At 45.4% G+C, this 16,081-nt stretch overlaps 1 protein-coding gene across 4 annotated transcripts in view; it reads left to right on the top strand.

Annotated features, from left to right (window-relative positions):
* SSBP3 (single stranded DNA binding protein 3) overlaps positions 1-15,329 on the top strand; it is an 89,137-nt gene extending 73,808 nt beyond the window's left edge. For 2 of the 4 annotated variants that reach the window (XM_063939647.1, XM_063939646.1), the window contains exons 10-18: positions 238-293; positions 389-437; positions 7,287-7,322; positions 8,933-8,987; positions 10,097-10,167; positions 11,402-11,480; positions 11,629-11,657; positions 12,869-12,970; positions 13,938-15,329. In XM_063939647.1, the coding sequence (XP_063795717.1) occupies positions 238-293; positions 389-437; positions 7,287-7,322; positions 8,933-8,987; positions 10,097-10,167; positions 11,402-11,480; positions 11,629-11,657; positions 12,869-12,970; positions 13,938-13,967 (507 nt within the window). In that variant the 3' untranslated portion in view covers positions 13,968-15,329. Of the gene's footprint in view, positions 1-213; positions 294-388; positions 438-7,286; positions 7,323-8,932; positions 8,988-10,096; positions 10,168-11,401; positions 11,481-11,628; positions 11,658-12,868; positions 12,971-13,937 lie in introns of all 4 variants that reach the window. The other 2 variants (XM_063939645.1, XM_063939644.1) reach the window with 1 other exon arrangement.
* Positions 15,330-16,081: the final 752 nt, after the last annotated feature.

Below are 16,081 nucleotides of genomic sequence, written 5' to 3'. Positions count from 1 at the left end.
ATATTATTCAGTCATCTGTAATGTTCATGACGTGGAGCAATTCAAGCATTAATCTGTTCTACTCCAACTAATCGCGACAATCAAACTGCCTTTTACTAAAGTAGCATTAGCAGTCAGTAATTCTGCTGTTGCTGGGTGGCGCCTTTATTCTGTATCACTAACCCTCTGGTTTTCTTCTCTTTCATTCCTGTCCGGATGTCCTCCTTACCGTAGTCTGATCCTTGGTTATCGTTGCAGAACTATGGAAGTGGCATGAGACCACCACCCAATTCCTTAGGGCCTGGCATGAACATGTAAGGATATCAGTCCTAGAAACCTGTGTGGAATGGGTGGGGGTGGTGTGTATATGTAGGATTATTTTTTTTTATGCACTTTTGTCTTTTATTAGGGGTCCTGGAGCAGGCAGGCCGTGGCCAAACCCCAATAGTGGAAACTCGGTAAGTGGGTGAATGGTGCAAGTATTAAAGTCTGCTCTTCGCAGCGTTTGCTGCTATTTGTTTACATTCTTGTATTCACGTGTTATTACCAGTCCAGCTGAGATTTCTGAATACAGAGACTCTTTGGATTCTAAGAAGTATAAATGTTGTTCATCATATTTACGTACAAATGGCACCTGATTGGACGGATGTATAACCTATCCAATCAAGGCCACGTCATCGTAACTTGATTACAAGAACGATGTATTTTATACTGTGGTTCTCTCTGAGCGTTCTCAGCTCATCACTGTGGCGGTATGGAAATAAAGATTGTGATGCTAGCTGAGTAATAGTTGCCTTTGTAAGGTAGTATCTGCCTCGAAAAGGGGTAGGAATTAAAAAAAAAAAAAGTATTTTAGAATACTAAAGTAGCAATTAAATTGATGTGCATTTTAGTATTGATTTAATTACATTTCTAAGAAAGTATTGGAAGGCATTATTTAGCTCAGTGAAGACATTAAATTCTGAAATATATTATTAATATTGGAGAGAAGAAATTCAATTGATCGCGGGAAATTATACCTCGAAAAAAAGGGCCTTTATCTCTATTTTTTTTCCCCCCTGATGATTTTATTGGTGAGTTCAATTAATGCTACTTTTTTGCTGTAAAATGTATGCGGTATCGTGTGAAAAACATAGGATCTGGGATAAGTTTGCAGATCGTTGCCGTGATAAAACGGCACTTATCGCGGATTTTGTTTCCTGCCTCTAGGCTGATAAATCAGAATCACTGATAGTGCCGCTATCTAACTGACTGAAGTTCTAATTAGTTGATATTTTAAATAGCGGCTTATGTGGGTTATTCAGGTTGCATCGCTAATCGATGCGACCGGTCCTGTCCTGCACGTGCTCTAGCAGCTGATCTGATTGACAGGCAGAGGCGTTTGCAGGGTGGAGACGGAGAATTGGTCGGCCCCCAGCATGCAATAGAACAGATTGCAAAGTCTGCTTTTTTTGCAGTATTTGCAATCCATACTGAATAACCCCCACTGCTCAGAAGACACGCAGAGTAACATGTTTTATCTGGTCCGATAGAATGCAGTTTCAACTTTTAGCTACATATTTAGATACGTTACTCACTACTCATTTTAAATTTGAAAACCTCATTTCTCTGATGTCCTAGTGGATGCTGGGAACTCCTTAAGGACCATGGGGAATAGACGGGCTCCGCAGGAGACTGGGCACTCTAAGAAAGAATTAGGACTACTGGTGTGCACTGGCTCCTCCCTCTATGCCCCTCCTCCAGACCTCAGTTAGAATCTGTGCCCGGCCAGAGCTGGTTGCACACTAGGGGCTCTCCTGAGCTCCTAGTAAAGAAAGTATTTATTAGGTTTTTTATTTTCAGTGAGATCTGCTGGCAACAGACTCACTGCTACGAGGGACTTAGGGGAGAGAAGCGAACCTACCTGCTTGCAGCTAGCTTGGGCTTCTGGGCTACTGGACACCATTAGCTCCAGAGGGATCGAACACCGGCCCAGCCTCGGTCGTCTGGTCCCGGAGCCGCGCCGCCGTCCCCCTTGCAGAGCCAGAGGACGGAAGATTCCGAGGAGAAAATCGGCGGCTGAAGACTCAGGTCTTCATTAAGGTAGTGCACAGCACTGCAGCTGTGCGCCATTGCACCCCACGCACACCACATACTCCGGTCACTGATGGGTGCAGGGCGCTGGGGGGGGGGGGGGACGCCCTGGGCTGCAATTAGATTACCTTAAAAATGGCAAAAAACACATAATATAGTCTAATAAACTATATATGTGTAAAAATCCCCTGCCATAATATTAATAAAAGAGCGGGAGAAGTCCGCAGTGAAAGGGGCGGGGCTATCTCCCTCTGCACACAGGCGCCATTTTCTCTTCACAGTTCCGCTGGAAGACAGCTCCCCAGGCTCTCCCTTGCAGTTTCCAGGCTCAATAGGGTAAAAAAGAGAGGGGGGGCACTAAATTTAGGCGCAATACTGTGTATTATAGCTGCTATATGGAAAATCACTTTGTGTAGTGTAAATCCCTGTGTTATATAGCGCTATGGTGTGTGCTGGCATACTCTCTCTCTGTCTCCCCAAAGGACTTTGTGGGGTCCTGTCCTCAGTCAGAGCATTCCCTGTGTGTGTGCGGTGTGTCGGTACGGCTGTGTCGACATGTTTGATGAGGAAGCTTATGTGGAGGCGGAGCAGGTGCCGATAAATGTGATGTAACCCCCTGCGGGGTCGACACCAGAGTGGATGGATATGTGGAAGGTATTAACCGACAGTGTCAACTCCTTACATAAAAGGTTTGATGACATAACAGCTGTGGGACAGCCGGCTTCTCAGCCAGTGCCTGCCCAAGCGTCTCAAAGGCCATCAGGGGCTCAAAAACGCCCGCTACCTCAGATGGCAGACAAAGATGTCGACACGGAGTCTGACTCCAGTGTCGACGACGACGAGACTAATGTACATTCCACTAAGGCTATCCGTTGCATGATTACGGCAATGAAAAATGTGTTGCACATTTCTGACATTAACCCAGGTACCACTAAAAAGGGTATTATGTTTGGGGAGAAAAAGCAACCAGTGGTTTTTCCCCCTTCAGATGAGTTAAATGAAGTGTGTGAAGAAGCGTGGGCATCCCCTGATAAAAAATTATTGATTTCTAAAAAGTTACTAATGGCGTACCCTTTCCCGCCAGAGGACAGGGTACGTTGGGAGACATCCCCGAGGGTGGATAAAGCGCTCACACGCTTGTCAAAAAAGGTGGCACTACCGTCTCAGGATACGGCCGCCTTAAAGGAGCCTGCGGATAGAAAGCAGGAGGCTATCCTGAAGTCTGTATATACACACTCAGGTACTATACTGAGACCTGCTATTGCTTCAGCTTGGATGTGCAGTGCTGCAGCAGCGTGGTCTGATTCCCTGTCTGATAATATTGATTCCCTTGACAGGAACACTATATTGCTAACCATAGAGCATATTAAAGACGTAGTCTTATACATGAGAGATGCACAGAGGGATATTTGCCGGCTGGCATCTAGAATAAATGCAATGTCCATTTCTGCCAGGAGAGTATTATGGACTCGGCAGTGGACAGGTGATGCGGATTCTAAAAGGCACATGGAGGTTTTGCCTTACAAGGGTGAGGAATTGTTTGGGGATGGTCTCTCGGACCTCGTTTCCACAGCGACAGCTGGGAAGTCCACATTTTTACCCCAGGTTCCCTCACAGCCAAAGAAAGCACCGTATTATCAGGTACAGTCCTTTCGGCCCCAGAAAGGCAAGCGGGTTAAAGGCGCGTCCTTTCTGCCCAGAGGCAGGGGTAGAGTGAAAAAGCTGCACCATACAGCCAGTTCCCAAGAACAGAAATCCTCCCCTGCTTCCACTAAATCCACCGCATGACGCTGGGGCTCCACTGGTGGAGCCAGGTGCGGTGGGGGCCCGTCTCTGGAACTTCAGCGACCGGTGGGTTCGCTCACAGGTGGATCCCTGGGTTCTCCAAGTGGTATCTCAGGGATACAAGCTGGAATTCGAGACGTCTCCCCCTTGCCGTTACCTCAAATCAGCCTTGCCAGCTACTCCCCCGGACAGGGAGGTGGTGCTGGCGGCAATTCACAAGCTGTTCCTCCAGCAGGTGATAATAAAAGTTCCCCTCCTTCAACAGGGACGGGGTTACTATTCCACAATGTTTGTGGTACCGAAACCAGACTGTTCGGTGAGACCCATTCTAAATTTGAAATCCTTGAACACTTATATAAGAAGGGTCAAGTTCAAAATGGAATCGCTCAGGGCGGTTATTGCAAGCCTGGAAGAAGGGGATTAATGGTATCACTGGACATCAAGGATGCGTACCTGCATGTCCCCATTTACCCACCTCACCAGGTGTACCTCCGATTTGTGGTACAAGACTGCCATTACCAATTCCAGACGTTGCCGTTTGGTCTGTCCACGGCACCGAGGGTATTTACCAAGGTAATGGCCGAAATGATGATCCTCCTTCGAAAGAAGGGAGTTCTAATTATCCCATACTTGGACGATCTCCTTATAAAGGCGAGGTCCAGGGAGCAGTTGTTGGTCGGAGTAGCACTATCTCAGGAAGTGCTACAACAGCACGGCTGGATTCTGAATATTCCAAAGTCGCAGCTGGTTCCTACGACGCGTCTGCTGTTCCTGGGTATGATTCTGGACACAGAACAGAAGAAGGTGTTTCTCCCGGAGGAGAAGGCCAAGGAGTTGTCATCTCTGGTCAGAGACCTCCTGAAACCAAAACAGGTGTCGGTGCATCACTGCACGCGAGTCCTGGGAAAAATGGTAGCTTCTTACGAGGCAATTCCATTCGGCAGGTTCCATGCAAGGATCTTTCAGTGGGATCTGTTAGACAAGTGGTCCGGATCGCATCTTCAGATGCATTGGCTGATCACCCTGTCCCCGAGGGCCAGGGTGTCTCTGCTATGGTGGCTGCAGAGTGCTCATCTTCTAGAGGGCCGCAGATTCGGCATACAGGACTGGGTCCTGGTGACCACGGATGCAAGCCTCCGAGGTTGGGGGGCAGTCACGCAGGGAAGAAACTTCCAAGGACAATGGTCGAGTCAGGAGGCTTCCCTACGCATAAATATTCTGGAACTAAGGGCCATTTACAATGCCCTAAGTCAGGCAAGACCCCTGCTTCAAAACCAGCCGGTGCTAATTCAGTCAGACAACATCACGGCGGTCGCCCATGTAAACCGACAGGGCGGCACAAGAAGCAGGATGGCGATGGCAGAAGCCACAAGGATTCTCCGATGGGCGGAAAATCACGTGATAGCACTGTCAGCAGTGTTCATTCCGGGAGTGGACAACTGGGAAGCAGACTTCCTCAGCAGGCACGACCTCCACCCGGGAGAGTGGGTACTTCATCCAGAAGTCTTCCAACTGATTGTAAACCGTTGGGAAAGGCCACAGGTGGACATGATGGCGTCCCGCCTAAACAAAAAGCTAAAAAGATATTGCGCCAGGTCAAGGGACCCTCAGGCGATAGCTGTGGACGCTCTAGTGACACCGTGGGTGTACCAGTCGGTTTATGTGTTTCTTCCTCTCATACCAAAGGTGCTGAGGATAATAAGAAAGAGAGGAGTAAGAATTATACTCATCGTTCCGGATTGGCCAAGATGGACTTGGTATCCGGAACTACAAGAAATGATCTCAGAGGACCCTTGGCCTCTGCCTCTCAGACTGGACCTGAGGCCCTGTCTGTTCCAAGACTTAACGCGGCTGCGTTTGACGGCATGGCGGTTGAACGCCGGATCCTGATGGAAAAGGGCATTCCGGATGAAGTCATTCCTACGCTGATAAAAGCTAGGAAAGATGTGACAGCAAAACATTATCACCGCATATGGCGAAAATATGTTGCTTGGTGTGAGGCTATGAAGGCCCCCACAGAAGAATTTCAGCTGGGTCGATTTCTGCACTTCCTACAGTCAGGAGTGACTATGGGCCTAAAATTGGGATCCATTAAAGTCCAGATTTCGGCCCTGTCTATTTCCTTTCAAAAAGAACTGGCTTCACTGCCTGAGGTTCAGACGTTTGTTAGGGAGTGCTGCATATTCAGCCCCCTTTTGTGCCCCCAGTGGCACCTTGGGATCTCAACGTTGTGTTGGATTTCCTAAAATCACATTGGTTTGAGCCACTTCAGACCGTGGAATTAAAATATCTCACGTGGAAAGTGGTCATGCTTTTGGCCTTGGCTTCGGCTAGGCGGGTGTCAGAATTGGCGGCTTTGTCCTGTAAAAGCCCCTATCTGATTTTCCATATGGACAGAGCAGAATTGAGGACACGTCCCCAATTCCTCCCTAAGGTGGTATCAGCGTTTCATTTGAACCAACCTATTGTGGGGCCTGCGGCTACTCGGGACTTGGAGGCCTCCAAGTTGCTGGACGTAGTCCGGGCCCTGAAAATCTATGTTTCCAGGACGGCTAGAGTCGGAAAGACTGACTCGCTGTTTATCCTGCATGCACCCAACAAGCTGGGTGCTCCTGCTTCTAAGCAGACTATTGCTCGCTGGATCTGCTCCACGATTCAACTTGCACATTCTGCGGCTGGACTGCCGCATCCTAAATCAGTCAAAGCCCATTCCACGAGGAAGGTGGGCTCTTCTTGGGCGGCTGCCCGAGGGGTCTCGGCTTTACAACTTTGCCGAGCTGCTACCTGGTCGGGATCAAACACGTTTGCAAAATTCTACAAGTTTGATACCGTGGCTGAGGAGGACCTTGAGTTTGCTCATTCGGTGCTGCAGAGTCATCCGCACTCTCCCGCCCATTTGGGAGCTTTGGTAAAATCCCCATGGTCCTTACGGAGTTCCCAGCATCCACTAGGACGTCAGAGAAAATAAGAATTTACTCACCGGTAATTCTATTTCTCGTAGTCCGTAGTGGATGCTGGGCGCCCATCCCAAGTGCGGATTGTCTGCAATACTTGTATATAGTTATTGCCTAACTAAAGGGTTATTGTTATGAGCCATCTGTTCGTGAGGCTCAGTTATTATTCATACTGTTAACTGGGTATAGTATCACGAGTTGTACGGTGTGATTGGTGTGGCTGGTATGAGTCTTACCCGGGATTCCAAATCCTTTCCTTATGGTGTCAGCTCTTCCGGGCACAGTTTCCCTAACTGAGGTCTGGAGGAGGGGCATAGAGGGAGGAGCCAGTGCACACCAGATAGTACCTAATCTTTCTTTTAGAGTGCCCAGTCTCCTGCGGAGCCCGTCTATTCCCCATGGTCCTTACGGAGTTCCCAGCATCCACTACGGACTACGAGAAATAGAATTACCGGTGAGTAAATTCTTATTTAAATCTTCTTATTTTGTTCACAGATTCCATATTCGTCGTCCTCACCCGGCACTTATGTGGTAAGTTTGGTGGGAGAGTTATACTCTCTCTGGGGTACTAAAAGGCATGCTGAATGCTCGTGACATGAAGGACTGTACTTTAGTGGGTGAAACGAATTTAAGCTTGGCACTTTTTCCACAATTATGTATTACTAGGGGTTACAAAAACGTATTTTTGTATTTGTTTAGTTTGAGTGATATTGTTAGAATTTACTGTTTTACTCACAATTTTAAATTCGTTTTAAGTCTGCTGTGCCGCTAATGAGTAATTGCAGAGGTGGTTTTGGGAAAGGGCTTTAGCGGGGTTTCCAAACTAACTTTATTTACATTTTGCGCTGCAACTAAATTTTGCGAGATTAAAACAGTTACTACTAGTCTCACACAGAGTGCTTTACATAGAATTCCCAAACACCAGTTTAACATGGCTGTACCACTAGAGAATATAGAGTGACTGTAGTTTCCTGCTTCCAGTTAGGGTACATCTGCCACTAATGCTGGGCATACATTATACAATTATCTGGCCAATCCACCTTATATCGGCGGATGGCCTAGGTAAATGCACTGTGTATTTGTGTGACTGTACCTAAAATATCGATCAGTGGGATAAGCGGAGTCGCCCATATGTCTGTCGGATGCAATGTTTTTGAAGTTGCAAGTCAGCCGCGTCGTGAGGTGCATTCACTGTCATGGCCGACTGGCGGACATTTCCCCTGTTCCTTCACAGCGGAGGAAAAGGGAAATGTGTCCTCCCCAGGGGAGGAACGCAGATATAGTGTAGCCGTACACTAAAGGCCCCCATCCACTAGTCCGATTTGGGCAGTTTTCTTCAGATTTCGACGCATCTAACCGTCAAATCTGAAGAAAAGTGTCACATCGGATGGCTCTTCAGATCCGATGCTCACTCCCGTGTCAGATATGTCTGAACTACAGATTTCTGAGCCTGCCCCAACTATTTATCTGAATCTGAAGAAATCAGGTGCACATCGGAGTGTTTTTTTTTACTTCAGATGTATCTGATCAGATTAATCTGAAGTGTCACTTGACTGGCATCTCCTTGGCCACTCCCGCCCACCACAGAACGACGCAGCATCAGATCAATCGCATGTAGCATGTGTGCATCAGATATATCTGATGCGCTCTGTCGGCACATGATAGATCGCATCAGATATATCTGAAGTGAATGTAGTGAAAATTAAAGCCAGGATCCGATCCGATTCCCGGGAGAGTTCAAGAGAAATCTGATGTGATCTGCAATTCAGACAAGTCTGGGTAGTTGGATGGTCACCTTAAGAGATCACGTTGGATGCCCATGATATCTGATGATGGTCAGGTAAAATGTCTTATCAGTCTGACAGACGTCTTATCTTGACTGTGTATGCCCGGCATATAAGAAGGTTTCTCTGTAATCTACATAAAAATTTAGCTTTTTGGCTACAGGAAATGCAATTTTTATGCTCATTATGGTAGATTAAAGCAAGTGGATGGTATGTGTGATCGCCTAAAAATGGAAACCTTTTCGAGCAGAATAAACGAGGGCTACTTGAATAGCTTTGGGAACTAATTGGATGTATAGCATCTAGAAAACAGATTGTTGCACGATTTACAAACCAATTCCTGTTTTGTGTGTGTAGGGGCCCCCTGGTGGTGGAGGACCTCCAGGAACACCTATAATGCCCAGTCCTGCAGGTATGTACATTAGTCTCCCTATACTGTTTTACTTTCATAAACTATTAACATGCAGACTACACAATGGGGTCGATTCAGTTCGGCAACTTATGAATAGCGCTGGGAATTAGCTATTCAATTCAGCTGCTAGTTACCCGCAATTGTCGGGAATTCTTCTCTCATCCCCGGGGGATGAGAGAAGAAACCCGACAAAAGTGCTGCCTCGCGCCGGGGAGTTAAGTTGGAGAATGCCCATTCTCCCGACAATTCAACCTGTTTAGTCGGCGAGAACGGGCCATCGCCGATTTAACTGGAGCTGAATTGAATAGCGTCGGAAGCTAATTCCCGGCGCTATTCATAAGTTGCCGAATTGAATCGACCCCAATGTGCTAAACTAGACCGCTTATTCCAGTATGATAATAGAAGAGTCACCAAGACATTACCCAAAGTATTTAAGAGTCTGTTCCCATTTTATGATGCAGTATAAGTGTAGCCGGTGATCTACTGTTTTGTAGAGTAATTTAATACTATTCAGCACATCTGATTTGAGCAAATCCATAATTAGCAGTAAGGAAAGGGACCGCTTGATGTTCTGGCTAGTGTACCCCAAAAGAGGCGGCATTATGTAATTGGGTGTCTCAGCCAGCAGCATGTACATGTTGATATGGTGGTGACTTTTGTGCAGTTAAATGGTATATGGTCAGAATGTCAACCGGTTCTGTCAATGTGGAGATTAGGTCGGCAAGCAATATATTGACATTAGCAAATGTGGACATGTTCAAAATGTCGACATTAAAGCTGGGCATACACTATACAATTATCTGACAGATCTGGCTGGTTGGAATGAAAATCTGGTAATGGATGAGAGCAAATGACAATGAAACATTGATTTGGGAGCAAATGGTCCATTGTCATTTGCTCTCATCCATTACCAGATTTTCATTCCAACCATCCAGATCTGTCAGATAATTGTATGCCCAGCTTAAATTACATTTTTGTGTGTGATTTTTAAGGTTAAAAAAAAAAAAAGGTTGACATTACTTGTGGGACCTAATGTCAACATTCTAAATGTAGACTTTTCGTACTACACACAGTTAAGCATCTAACCTTTTATTTCTCTTATTTTACAGAGTCAACAAATTCAAGCGACAATATTTATACAATGATAAATCCTGGTCCTCCTACAGGGAATCGTTCAAATGTGAGTGGGTTCTTGATATGGGACCTGACCGCTAGTTGTATATGAAGGACTTTGATATCCCTGGGCTGTAATTAGGACTAAAGTTCTAAAAGCCAGGCTGAACAATGCTTTGAGGTTTGGCTGGTCACTTGTATTCTTCTGTTGGCTGGTTCACATCCGGATTGGACAGAGAACATATTGTAATCCTTCTGTGATCAGTACCCTTTATTGGGTATAGCTGTCATTATTCCTCCTGCGAGTTCAGGAGGTCACATTGCTCATGCATTAGGTAGTTCAGTAGCAACACAGGACATTGCAGGGTGTGTGAGGGGGGTGTGGTTCATCAAATCGACAGTATCTAGGTCGACAATGTTTAGGTCGACCACTATAGGTCGACAGTCACTAGGTCGACATGGATGGAAGGTCGACAGGGTTTCTATGTCGACGTGCTAGGTCGACAGGTCTAAAGGTCGACATGATGAATTTTTTTATTATTTTTTTGGTGTCGTTTTCTTCGTAGAATGACCGGGATCCCCAATTAGTGCACCGCGTCCCCTCGCATGGCTCGCCATGCTTCGGGCATGGTGCCTTCGCTCCGCTACCGCTTCGCTCGGCACAGATTACCGTTCCAATCGTAGTCCACGTGGATCGTTAAGTATGAAAAAATTCAAAAAAAGAAAAAAAAAAACGTGAAAAACTCATGTCGACCTTTAGACCTGTCGACCTAGAAACCCTGTCGACCTTCCATCCATGTCGACCTAGTGACTGTTGACCAATAGTGGTCGACCTAAACATTGTCGACCTAGACAGTGTCGATCTTCAGACCGGATCCCGTGTGAGGGATGTTAGGGCAGCAGAAACAGTATGTGTTAGCCAATCCCAGATGACAAAGGAACTGGCAGCCGGTGTAATTAACAGAAGCATGACCAGTGATGAAGACAGTGGCAGTCCAAGGAGAGTGTAGTAGAACAGTGTATCGGCCAATCATAGGCCCAGATTTATCAAGCCTTTTAAAGTGATAAATAGCAGGGTTATAGTACCAACAAATGAGCTCCTAACGGTCATTTTTAAAACCCAGCCTGTAACATGGCAGTTAGGAGCTGGTTGGTTGGTACTTTATCACCGTGAAATTTCTCACTCTCCAAGGCTTGATAAATGGGGGCCACAGATGGGTACTGACCGTATATAAAGGAAAGAATGCTTCAACTTTACCAAGACATTTTTTAAATGATACCCGGATTTTTGTTTGCTATAGTTCCCAATGGGACCTGGTTCAGATGGGCCTATGGGAGGAATGGGCGGAATGGAACCTCATCATATGAACGGGTCATTAGGTAAGTGGCAGAAAGTCTTGACATTTTTTGATCTAATTAACCATTAATTCATTTTATATGAAGTGTGTGTTTGTGCGTGTGTGTTCTTCTTCTTTTTTTTTTTTTTCTAACACCAAAATCACAATTTTTACTTTTCCCCCCTGGTTAGGATCTGGTGACATGGATGGACTCCCTAAGGTGAGGCTTCGCACATTTTATCCCTCTGTACTGTTCTGTAGTCAGGAGGCTACACATTCAATAGATTGTTCACATCTGAGTATAGAGCGTTTCTTTGCATTCAAAATACAGTTGGTATTGCTACAGAAGAAAATACTGTCAGAAACCCTATTGTTTGGGTATATTCGCAATTACTAATACATTGCTGAATGGGGTTAAGATTAAAAGAAACAAAATAACATACTGGTTAAATATAAAAGGGTGTATTCAATTGATGTTGGATCCTTTCCGATGGAAAGGATCAGAAATTCCAGTATTCAATTAGCAGCCAAATCCGACAGGTTTTGGCCGTTCCCGACAATGCCAATCCGACTTATTTTATTTAAAGACCTATTGACATTAGGGGTCATTCCGACCTGCTCGCTGCAGTTTGCCGCAGCGATCGGGTCGTAACTGCGCTTGCACTGGCGCCGCAGTGCGCAGGCACATGGCAGTCGTCGGTGCCCAGCGATCGCCTCTGAGATGGAGGCGGTCGCTGGGCGGGAGGGGGCTGTAAGACAGCGTTAAGCCGCAGTTTAGTAGGCGCGGTCCAGCCAGCGGCAGCGACACACAACTCCCGGCCAGCCGCAGGAGCTGCGCTGGCTGGGAGTTACTCCACAGATACAAAGGCGCTTTTGTATTTGTGCGGGGGATCCGGCACTGACATGCGGGGCAGACTAGCCCTTTGCTGGCCCCCCCCGCATGTCTGAGTGTACGATCGTAGCTGTGCTAAATTTAGCACAGCTACGATCAACTCGGAATGACCCCCATTGTCGGAAACGGTGCTAAAACCTGTCTGATTTGGCCGCGAATCTGACAGAATGCGTGGATCCACGGCTAATCCGCGGATCCACGTGTTTTCTGACAAGTCAGATTTTCTGACTTGTCAGATAAACGGCAGTTTGATTTGAATAGGTCGAATCTGGATTCAACCTTAAATTGTCGTAAACTGACGTTTTATCCGACTTGAATGGGGGGGGGAATGCTGCCTTAAATAATCTGGAGGGAACCCAACTCCCATTACTGGACAGAATATTTGCCTTGGGTTTAGGCTCTGTAGCATTGCTGGGCTCCCCTCTCCACTTGCAGCCTCTCTGTATGCTCCTGTTTAGTGGTGGATCTAATCACCCATTTGTTTACAACAGTGACTTGGTGTCGCATGTCTAATAATAAATGTATGTTTCTCTTCTTAGAATTCCCCAAATAACATAAGTGGCATTAGTAACCCTCCAGGAACACCCCGAGACGACGGAGAGCTAGGAGGAAACTTTCTTCATTCCTTCCAAAATGACAATGTGAGTATCCTGTGCCCAGTCACTATTTGTTCTGAATATTACATACGTTTTAACCATAGCAATATGTTTGTCCTGCAATATCTCTAATGATTCATCTGATGTCATTGGCTGATTTTCCCATCTGCAGTCGTCATTAGTATATGTACTTATAGCCACCCCCCTCCCAAAGCTCTGTCCGAAACAAGCGCCCCACTTGCTTCTGCATGATTCAAAAGAGCATGGAAGTCTGCCTACACTCCCAATGACATACCCACAAGATGGATGTGTTCCGTGCATCCATGTAATAACCGCCCAGTTGCAGATAAGGAATGCCCACTTTATGGATAGAGATCAGACAAAGGACAGATCACTCTGTCCGTGAATTTCAGTGGTGTATGGAGCATGTGTAGTCCGGGTTTACGGCTCGTACACAGTTTGCATATATCTGTAAGTTCCGTCCACATTTGTGTTTGCTTCAGATTCGGGCCCATAACTTTTGCTGCGAAACAGCGGGCAGACTGTGGGGTGATTCCAATTGGCTGCGATATCACCGCTGCGAATCAGCACGGTAGCAGCCGCACTGTACGGCGGGTCAAATTCGCGCACAACTGCTCGCCACCCCTTAGAGGTCCAGGCAGTTTTGTGTGAATTGGGGCTGATTCGTAGCTGCGAAGGGTGCGAAACCGGGTGTCATTGCCGGTGTTTAAACGCTGTTGCAACGACACCTCGCACTCTTCGAAGCAAATTGGATAGACCCCTTTCTGTGGCACACAGAAACAATGCAATACCTCTATCATGAATAAGTCCTCCAGATCCTAATGCAACGTGTAAAATAGACCACCTGCTCTTACTTGCGATGACTTTGTAGAACAATAGTCACATGCTTTCAGTGATTTTTTATTTTTTTTCTTCTCTTAACCATTGGAGTCTAATAGGATTAGCCCAAATATAATACAAATTAAATTCGTCTTTTTGCTTTCTCTTCCAGTACTCTCCCAGCATGACTATGAGTGTGTGACAACAGGGAGAAGACTCCTCTCGGCTGCTGCTAGGATGGTCACGGTGATGGGAGAAGGGAATAGTGCACGGAGCTGTGGAAATGAATGGAACAGCTCCCCCCTCAGTTCAGTTTCATGCAATAAAAAGCACCAAACTTTTTATTCCATCAAACACCGTACAGAAACTGTCAAGACAAGAAAATCCTTCTCAGAGGATGTGCAACTGTACAGAAACCTTTTTTTTTTTGCAAGAGAAGGAAACTTTAAATAACGAATCTGATAGCTTTTTTATTTTTAAATTTTCCTCCCCATGTTCTATGTCTGTGACGTGATATTCAAGGAGAATAGCTGAAATAGGAAACAGGTTTTTTTATTTTATTTTGTTTTTAGCCTTTTTTTTTTTTTTTTTTTTTACCCGAATGAACTGAGATTTTAATTTGCCCACTTCCCTATCAAAGGGATTTATTTTTGTTTTTTTTCATACAATCCAAAACCACCTCCAAAAAATGTCAATTTTTTGTTTTTTTCCTCAATGTTCTCCACTGTGCAGAATCTCTGGTTGGAACTGCATCCTTCTCTTTACCTCATACAATACAACACTTGATATTTGTTTAAACACCTAAGACTATATATATGATATATTTTTCTTTTTACCTCTGCAAGAGTGATTAACTAGGAACTCCCAGAATCCAGAGGAAGCGCTGACTGCAGAAAGGGATGGGTAATAAGACTATGCAGCCTGCTGTTTAGAAATGTGTGGCAACGTCTTTTTATTAACGGATTTCAAACGACGGACTTTGGTTGTGTAAGAATATTAATAAAAAGGTGATACAGTGGGAAGCGGACCAGCAGGCACCAGAAAAACACTCCTCCTTCAATGCCACCATCTCCTGACTTGCCACTGCTTGATCTGTGTTTTTTTTTTTTTTTTTGTTTTTTATTGCATCTATGTCGGCCCAGAACAACGTCAGCTGATATTAAACACTGTATTTTTTATTTTATATTATTTTTTTAATTGTAAAAAAAAAAAAATTTCCCCTCCATCTGAGTCTAGCTGAAAATGAGAAGCCTTCATAGCACCTACACTTAGTTTTACTCAACATTTGCTTATTAAAAGGGACAGTTGTGTAGGATGTTGGTTGAGTTTCTGATCAAAAAAATTGTCAGGCATTCTAGGTTTTTTTTTTTTCTCCTTTCATTTGTCAGGAGTGACTGAAGGAGGGAACCACAGCAGCTCCTCTCAGGACATTGTTACAAGAGAAATTCCTTATGTATTTGAAAAGGGATAGTTAAATTATTGTCTCTTGGTATGGGACAGCTTGGAATGATATGGTTAATTTTTCCGCCTCCATGCTGTAATAAATTTAATAAATTCAAACATACACGATCGTTCATTTTTTTTGTTTTTACAGTAAAGACTTGCACTGTAGAATGCAAAGACACAGAATGGTAACAGAGGAAACTGCCTAAATTCTGTCTGTGTAGTTTTTGGACTGATGATCCCCAGTTGAATGGCTCATTAGAGCATTGTAATTGTCCAACAGCAGAGGCAACCTATTAATTGCCTTAAGAACGAGAAACATTACTGAGGTAATTCGTGACACATATCCATTGTTCATAATAAATTACAAGGCAGCCATTATTAAACGTCCCCAATTCAGAGCCCTCAGCTTGATCAGAATGTCCCCCTTTTCCACACCATTTCCACATTGTACAGCTCCTTATTCCTCCTATCGGTGCCTTTTTTGCTAACATTTCTTCCCGTGGAATTCTGCTTCTTATGTCCTAATTAGTTTCCCTACCAAGAAAATGTTTGTTTCTCTAACGTCCTAGTGGATGCTGGGAACTCCGTAAGGACCATGGGGAATAGCGGGCTCCGAAGGAGGCTGGGCACTCTAGAAAGATCTTAGACTACCTGGTGTGCACTGGCTCCTCCCACTATGACCCTCCTCCAAGCCTCAGTTAGATTTCGTGCCCGGCCGAGGTTGGATGCACACTAGGGGCTCTCCTGAGCTCTTAGAAAGTTATAGTCTTAGAATTTGTTATTATCAGTGAGACGTGCTGGCAACAGGCTCACTGCAGCGAGGGACTAAGGGGAGAAGAAGCGAACTCGCCTGCTTGCAGCCGGATTGGG

This window comes from Pseudophryne corroboree, chromosome 9 (genome assembly GCF_028390025.1).
Source record: "Pseudophryne corroboree isolate aPseCor3 chromosome 9, aPseCor3.hap2, whole genome shotgun sequence".
NCBI lineage: Eukaryota > Metazoa > Chordata > Amphibia > Anura > Myobatrachidae > Pseudophryne > Pseudophryne corroboree.
This window is presented reverse-complemented; position numbering and strand designations above follow the sequence as displayed.